The following is a 7,710-nucleotide window of genomic DNA, read 5'->3' on the forward strand; positions in this document are numbered from 1 at the left end:
GGAAAGGAGAACAGTGACAGAGAGTGGGTATCCTCCAGTGTCCCGTGCCCATCGGGACCCCAGGAGGGCAGAGACTTTCTGCCTGGGAAAGAGCACACAGGTCATTTCACACGTGGCACAAGCCAGAGCCTTTCACACCAGGATTTCTGGGGTTGAGCTCACACATATCTATCGGTTTGGACAGGAGCAGTTCTGCTTCAGGCCAGGGGCTGGACTAGATGACCTCTGGAGATCCCTTCCAGCCCCACCGCTCTATAACTCTATTAGGCAGAGTCCCAAAGTCGAGTCAAAGGCTCCAAGCAATGGCGCCTCTCGTGAGGCAGGCCCCAGGGTTTCATCATGTCTGAGCATCTGTAGACACAGACAAAAGGCAGCTGCTACCTGCTTCCAGCTGTTCTGCCTCTTGTATCAGCTCCCTTCTCCACACTCTGCGGCCTCATCTGAGCTAACCCAGAGGCATACAGGTGACAGTGGAGAACCAGGCTGCACCATTGCGCCCTCCTGGCTCCAGCTAAGCCAACCAGCGTTCTGCTACTGTCCTCGCTGCGGCCAAGATTTTCCCTAGTGCACTGAACAGGAAGGTCATGCCAGGAGTGCGGTAGAGCATTTTAGCAGGACTACTTTTCATGTCCTTCCATCTGCACAACTGGGATCCACACTCCACAGACCCGCCACGCCCAGCCAAGGCACAAACCTCTTTGGGATTGTCTCCCACCAGCCGGAACTTCCTGGGAGTTTTGCTTCGAGCATATTTGCATCCGTTGAAATACATGCTCCAGGAACAGCCAAAGGAAAAAGAAGCACCGCAGGTATTGGGGTCCTTGCCTTGACAGGCGCAGGTTCGACTGCAACAGAAAGCCAAGGGCAGACCCTCTCACTCACTGGCTATGGGGCCAGCTTCCTCGCACGCCACATGGCGCCCATGGACCTAGCAACCAGCCTTCCCCAGTCAAAAGGTGGAGCTGGGCTGGGCAGGGCAGGGGGATACTGAGAAGCTGGAGCAGAGTATCCCACTGATTTGGCTCTACAGGGGGGATCGCACAGGCCTTTCCTCACAGACATCTACCATTCCTGGGATTCAAACTGTCCACCTGCACCTGTGTAAGCACCACCCAACTACCATGCAGGGCACAGGATCTCTCAGCCTTTCCACAGCCCCCATCTTCCCTTATAAAAGGGCTCCTGTCAGCACAAAGTGCCATCGGTTGCAGCAAGGGCCTTGGTTTGATTTCCTGGCCCTGAAGATGGCTTCTCATGGGACAGCTGTCTCCGATTACCTCCCCAAAAACCACCCCCCTTGAAGCTGCTTTGCACGGCATAAAAGGGCAGCCTCTGCAGCTGAGGCAAAGTGACACTTACTCGTCATTCAGGCCGCAGCGGCGGGTCGTGGGGTTCCCGTACTTGGTGAGTGTGTCGGTGAGCTCCTGGTAGAGTGTGTCACCCAGGGTGCGGGGGATGCCTTCCCAGGCCAGGATGAGGATGATGATGACAGCATTCTGGCAGTGGTGACCAGCCCGGTGCCGGACCAAGCACAGCAGCTTCTCCTCTTGGTTGTGCCTCCTGATCACCTGGAAAACAGCAGGCCAATTCAGTCACCCTAGGAAGTCCCATTTGCAGCAGATGCCTGGAAACGAGCAGGCCATGGACACATGCTTCCCTCCCTGCTTTTGCTAGTTGTGGCCATGAGAAGCTCTCGGCCCTTATCATGGTCACCAGTTCCCTTCAGCAGTGACTTGCTGTCACAGTATCTGCCTTACGGTCCCCTTTGAGTCACCACTGGGATTAGGGCCTGGCCCAACAGGTTTGCAGTCCAGGCAGACAGGACACAGGGGCATGGAGGCAACACAGTGGGCCAGTGACAGCTGGGAACAGACCTTTGGGAGCCTGCCCTGCAGCCCCTACACCACAGCACCTTCCCATGCTCTCCACAAGTCTCTGCACAGTAAATCAGCAGGCTCTAGACTGACTGGGTCATGGAGATTGACTTCCCCACCTCCATGCCTGTATCAGTCGCCTCCATGCACTGGCAGCACATCATACATCTTATGATGTCCCCACTCTGCTGGTGATCGGTCCATTGAGCACCCTCCCCCTGATGGAGGCAGGGAAGTTCTCCCTAGCCCCAAGGAGCGCGAGCTCAATTGGTCTTCTCCTCAATCCTATGAATGCTTTAGAATGACCCCCCTGATAAGACCACAACAAAGACTTGGAGGCCCAGCCCAAGACATGCCAGTGAGGTCCACATGCTCGAACACTTCTGCAAGTCAGGCCCCTCCCCAGATTCTCGGGGTGCATGCCCCACAACTAGCCCTTCTTTGCCACGTGGCCCCAACTGATCTTCATCTCTCTTTCATCTCTAAGACACTTTGTGGACCCAGGCTCTGAGGTCCTCCGTGTCCTTCAAATTCCTACCAGGGTTTTGCCAGAGTAAGAGCTGACTAAAGACTTTGGGGCCTGGCTCCATACACGAGAGAAAGTGCACCCTTCCTCCATGTCAACCAATGGGAGACCAAGGCCTGGACTCCCTCGCTTGGGCAAAATCCTTCAGCTGACTTCCCAGAGAGCAACCAAGATGGCAACACCCAGCCTGAAGGCTGGGGAGAGATGCGCCTTACCAGCTATTTGACAGACTGCTCTGTGCATGTCTTTTCACAGCAACCGATGAAGTGAGCTCCAGCTGATGAACACTTATACACGTCTCGTTTAGTTGGTCTAGAAGGTGTATCTCTTCTACCTTACACTGTTCACTAACTACCGCTCTCTATGTCCAGACTGAACCATGGGATCTGACCCAGTCTCACTCAGCACAAGGCCCTGTCCTCTTGAGAGGTGGCTGGGCCATGCACGCAAGTCGGTGGGCCTGCCTGAAGGTTTGGCTGACTGAGGCTGAAGCTCCAAACATGCCAGGTTTGATCTCTGGTAGCAATCGCATACCCCTGGGCAAGGCAGCGCAGCCACTCTAAAGACACTTGGCTGATGTCTCCTGTTGCTGTTGCCCTGGGGCTCAGCTGCACACCTGCCGACAACCTTAGACGGGCCACTGGCCTTTTAACCACCAAGTTTTGCTCCCAGCCTTGTGGAGATCGCTGACAAAGCTCCCGCCAACAGTAGCCGCACCAGGGTTTTCCCTGCGCATGCCAGACCCTTGCTGCAGGGGGCGGAGACAGCTGCAGAGCCTCCCCGGGCTCAGCAAAAGGGGGAAATTCTGCAGAATTTCCCTGGTGTCGCAGAGGCTCAAAGTGACTGTGCCACCCCCGCTTCCCGCCCCCAGAGCCCAGCCGCGGCCTCTCACTTCCTCATCTGCCCGTCCACTCCCGCAAGCGGCTGCTCTCACATCCTGCGGCTTGCGCACTTGCCTCCCTCTCAGCCTCCGGCTGTGGTGGCCTGGGGGATTCCTCTCGCCGGCTGCTTTTCACACCCACCCATGGTCTCTATCACACTGCTTTCCTACGTGCCGTCTCCCCCCCCAGCCCAGCATCAGCACAGATGTGACAACCCTGATTCAAAATCCTGTCTGTAAAGGCAACCTACTTGGCTGCACTGGTCCCCAACACACACACGCACATGGTCAGAAGCTCTGATCTGACAGGAACTTGCTGATGGGGCATGGAAGAGCTCCCAGCCTTGCTCTGCTTAGCAAGAGGGAGCTGATGGAGTCCTGGCAGGCGAATGGCAGGGGAAGGAAAAACCTTTGCGTTTTGGCTGGCATCTGCCGGCACTGGGGTCTCATGTCTAGGCCTTTACCTCTGAACAGTGGAGGGCTCGATCCAAGCCCACCTCTAACACACACACACCTGCTCAAGAGGCATCTGCTCACACACCATCATTCAAGGGAAGAACCTCCTCATCCCATAACAGTGGCAGGGGTCAAGGACCGGACAACCAGGATTCCAGTGCACTCAAGTGGCTTTAATAAAAAGAACCTGCCTGCTTCAACTGAGTCAGCCCCGGTGCAGGGACGGGCATGTGGGTCCTCACACGGAGAGCTCCGACAGTGCCACAGTCTAGTGTCGCCCACGGACCTTGGGTGACTCGCACACTGAGAGATTCACAGGAGCAGCTGAATCTCTAATCCACCTCCGTGGCGGCACAGTGCCCAACACAGTAGGTCCATCCCTCAGATGTACAGCGAGGACGGTCTCCGTTGGAGGCAGCTGGGGAGAGCTTGTGCGCTCCATGTGCCGAAGCCTCACATGGGAAGCCCTTCTCCTGGCCCACCAGCCCCTCTGCAAACCAGCTGCAAAACAGACATTATCCCAGCCTGGCCTGTAGCACCGGCCTCAGCCCTTATCTTCTCTGCTGCCAGCCCATGTTAGCCCACCACAGCCAGCAGCACTGAGCAACGGTGGAAAGGCTGTGCCGGCCGTTATACCCCCACCCCAGGGGCCCTACACAGTTTGATCCCTGGCAGGCAAGTGTTATCTCCCACCTGATGCTCCAGAGCCCCCGTTGGCCACAGCCCCTTAATCAGCACACAGCAGGCTTCTCACAGCAGGCTGAGGCCAGCCCTGCCAATGGTTCTGGGGAGCTCTGCTAGGCCCTTCCAGGAATACGCCCTTGCCTCGGCTTTGTCTCTCCCAGGACAGTGTCAGACACAGCCCCAGTGCTGCCTCTTATAAACAGATTGATAAGCAACCCGTTTTGAGGTGACCAGGCCTCCTGGTAGCTCCTAGATAGTAGGTGCTCCAGGGAACCCAGAGACACAGGCTTGGCCCTGGAGCTGCCACGAGAAGGCTGAGGAAGACATGGCCAAGCCAGGGGCTGCATCTGAGCTCGCTTACTCCTGGAGCATCTCCAGGTGCTTTCCCTGGGACAGCTCCTGATTTGTCCATGTGCACATGAGAGGAGATGGAGGTCTTTTGTCTGAAGACTATGGGGCCAGTTGCTGATCTTAGGATCTCAGGAGCAGCGCTGACTGCAGAGACATTCACTGGGGCACCCAAGATCCTGCTCTGGCCCCGTATCATTTCCAGGAACGTAGAGCTAAAGCCATCTTTCTTCTTAGTCTGAGGTGCTTCCACTCCTTCCTTCTCTGTACCAGGACCCCCTCCCCAGTGCTACGTGTCCCCCGGCCTGGCTTTGCTCTCCCTGCACTGGATACTGCTCAGATGGGAACACTCTGAGCCTCGTTCAATACAGAGAGAAATCCTGGCCTGAGCCGCTGCCAGCTTTAGAGCACTTTGGCTCTGGGCATGAACCCTCTGGGAGCAATATTCTGCCTTACATCAATTTACCACACACAGGCTAGTTACAAGAAGGGCCTAGTTCTCCTCACAGCTAGGAAGGTCTAAGCCAAGGGAACCATAGGGGGCCCCTCTATCTCCAAGGAAGACTGGCCTGCTTGAACTTTGCAAGAGGGAGGAAAACCTAGTATCACGGCTCCTCTCAAGCCCTGTCTGGCCGGCCCGGAAAAGACTCCCCTGAGCACTTCCAGTGACCTGATTGGGCGAGAAATTGCTCCTGTATAAATGCACCTTGCCCACCAGACACACAAGAAAACAACCAAGGCCCCTCCTTTTGGCTGGAGCTCCCTAGCTGACCCCTGGCTCCTGCCTGCCCTGATACCCCTGGAATTGGAGGTGCCCATCAAAGAGCACAGTGGGGAGCTAGGAAGAGGTTGCATTTCCAATACAGGGTTCTTCGGGCTTTCAAAGTTGTTGGTGGAAAATGCAACAGGACTAATCTGTGGCCAGCAGGCCTGTTCACTGCAGGGAGAGAAAGCAAGAGGATGGTGCTTAGTGCCAAGGAGAGGAGAGAGAGACGATCATATGCCCAGGTGATGAGTGGGGCATAAACAGCTGGGGAGGTGACAACAAACATCGCTTGGATGTTTTACTGCTATCCATCCTTCCCTTCCTTTCTTCCTTCCCTTCCTCCCTCCTGTGCCTACCACCACCGCATTGGTGAACCTGGGCTCTAACTTGCAGATGCAGATGGAGGCGGTGCTAAGACAACGGAGGTGCTCGGAGTCACTCTTGCTGTGCGTTATGACATAAAACACAACCCCCTTTTCCTTCCCTGGAGCTGGGGGGCCAGCACTTACCCACTTGGCGATAGGGCAGCCCCGTGAACTCTTTCCTTCCTTCCCAGTGTAGATCACCTTCTCGATTCTGATGGCTTTGCCCTTCTCACCGTACCTGGTGGAAAGAGACATCCCCATTAGTGGTGGTGAGAGGCAAGGCCTATGTCATGGAAACATCTGCACTGCTGACTGCCTAGGACAAACACAGTGTAAAAAGCAGCCTGTTCCCAAGAGCTCTGCAAAGAGGGTCAGTATCACCACCCCCCTCTTACAGCTGGGGAAACTGAGGCACGGGGAGGAGCAGGGACATCACACAGAGGGCTAGGGACCAAGCCAGTGGTAGAACTCCTGCCCCAAACTCCAGCTAGGGCTCAGATCATTTCTGACTATTCACACAGCCATCTTCCCTGTAACTCATCTACAGGCATGAGTCAGGACTCCCCCACCTTCCTGCTACAGTCCAGAAAGGGTGACATTCACCCCTGCAGAGCCACCTGGGAGTTCAGCAGTGACCTTATGACAGAGACCCAGCTGATACGCTGATCTTTTCACCCAGACACATAGACATATGTGTCCCTCTCTGCACCTAAGTCCCCCACCCACCCAGTGAAAGCAAGAGCTGGTGGATCTCCCTTGCCCTCCTCCCATGGGAAAGGCCAGGAGAGAGGAAGTAGCCAGGGACACTGGGGTCACTGACTTCGTAGCTGCAGCAGTCCCTGGGAGCCCCTGAGGCCTATGATACCAGCTGCTCCCATGCCTGCTTTCCCCCATCCCCATGTCACCCAGCGTAGAGGTGGCAGCGCTGTCTGGGGGTTTGCTGCATCATCAGAACGGAGCCCGGCAGGGAGGTGGGTGGCTGCAGACCACAGAGCTGAGTCACTTGTACAAATTCAGCCTTGGTGAGTAATGCCTGGGCTTGGCAACAGGTGGGTGCCTGGGCAAAACATGACTGGTGGCTCTAGACAAACCCGGCCTGATCTCAGAGCTGCGGCAAAGGGTGACAAAAGCAGCTGGCTCCAACCCACATTGACTGAATCCAGCGGGGCCCCAGATGCTGGGCAGCCAGGCTCACAGGGCTCGAATACGAAGTCCTGGCCCTGCTGAGGCCCAGGGGAAGGACCGGGCAGCTTCACAACTGGTGGGGATCCTGTGGTGGAACAGATCCAGATCCACACTGGTGCGAGAGCAGAGACTCAGGCCCAGCAATGTCCGTGGGGTTCCTGCATGTCTCTGCATGCCTGCCCTCCTCTGACACACACACAGCACAGTGCAACCCAGCACCAGCTAATCAGCCTGGATTAATCCCCCCTGCCTCTGCCTTTAGCTTTCTTGAAAGTGCTAATTAAAGGAGAGGCCGCAAAGCCGGCACTATCCATCACTCCGAAGGGAACAGCGCCCGCCCGCCTGCCCAGCCCCAGGCGTTTTGTCAGCAAGAGGCTGGGAGCGCGGGATTCCCATGCCCTGGCTGCCGTTCACGGGTGAGCGCACACACATGGTCATTGTGGCCCTGCCGCTCCGTGCCGGCGGCGTGGGCTGGCGCCTGTCGAGCTGCAGCTGCTCTGAGGGAGGGCAGCGGGGCTGCGCGTGCGGTCTGTGCAAGGGAGAAGGCTTCTCAGCTGATATGGAGCCACTTGGTGGCCGCTGACTGCCAGAGTCATTGGAAAGCCAAGCCCACGGCTGGGGCCTGC

General features: G+C 56.7%; 1 protein-coding gene across 1 annotated transcript in view; it reads right to left on the reverse strand.

Moving 5' to 3' along the window:
• TET3 (tet methylcytosine dioxygenase 3) overlaps window positions 1–7,710 on the reverse strand; it is a 114,551-nt gene that overhangs the window by 9,960 nt on the left and 96,881 nt on the right. The window contains exons 6-8 of the mRNA XM_014523415.2: window positions 6,044–6,137; window positions 1,360–1,568; window positions 665–845 (exon numbers count right to left, since the gene is read on the reverse strand). Of these exons, the coding sequence (XP_014378901.2) occupies window positions 665–845; window positions 1,360–1,568; window positions 6,044–6,137 (484 nt within the window). The remainder of the gene's footprint in view (window positions 1–664; window positions 846–1,359; window positions 1,569–6,043; window positions 6,138–7,710) is intronic.

The sequence above is a fragment of the Alligator sinensis genome, unplaced genomic scaffold, assembly GCF_000455745.1.
Source record: "Alligator sinensis unplaced genomic scaffold, ASM45574v1 scaffold453_1, whole genome shotgun sequence".
Lineage (NCBI taxonomy): Eukaryota > Metazoa > Chordata > Crocodylia > Alligatoridae > Alligator > Alligator sinensis.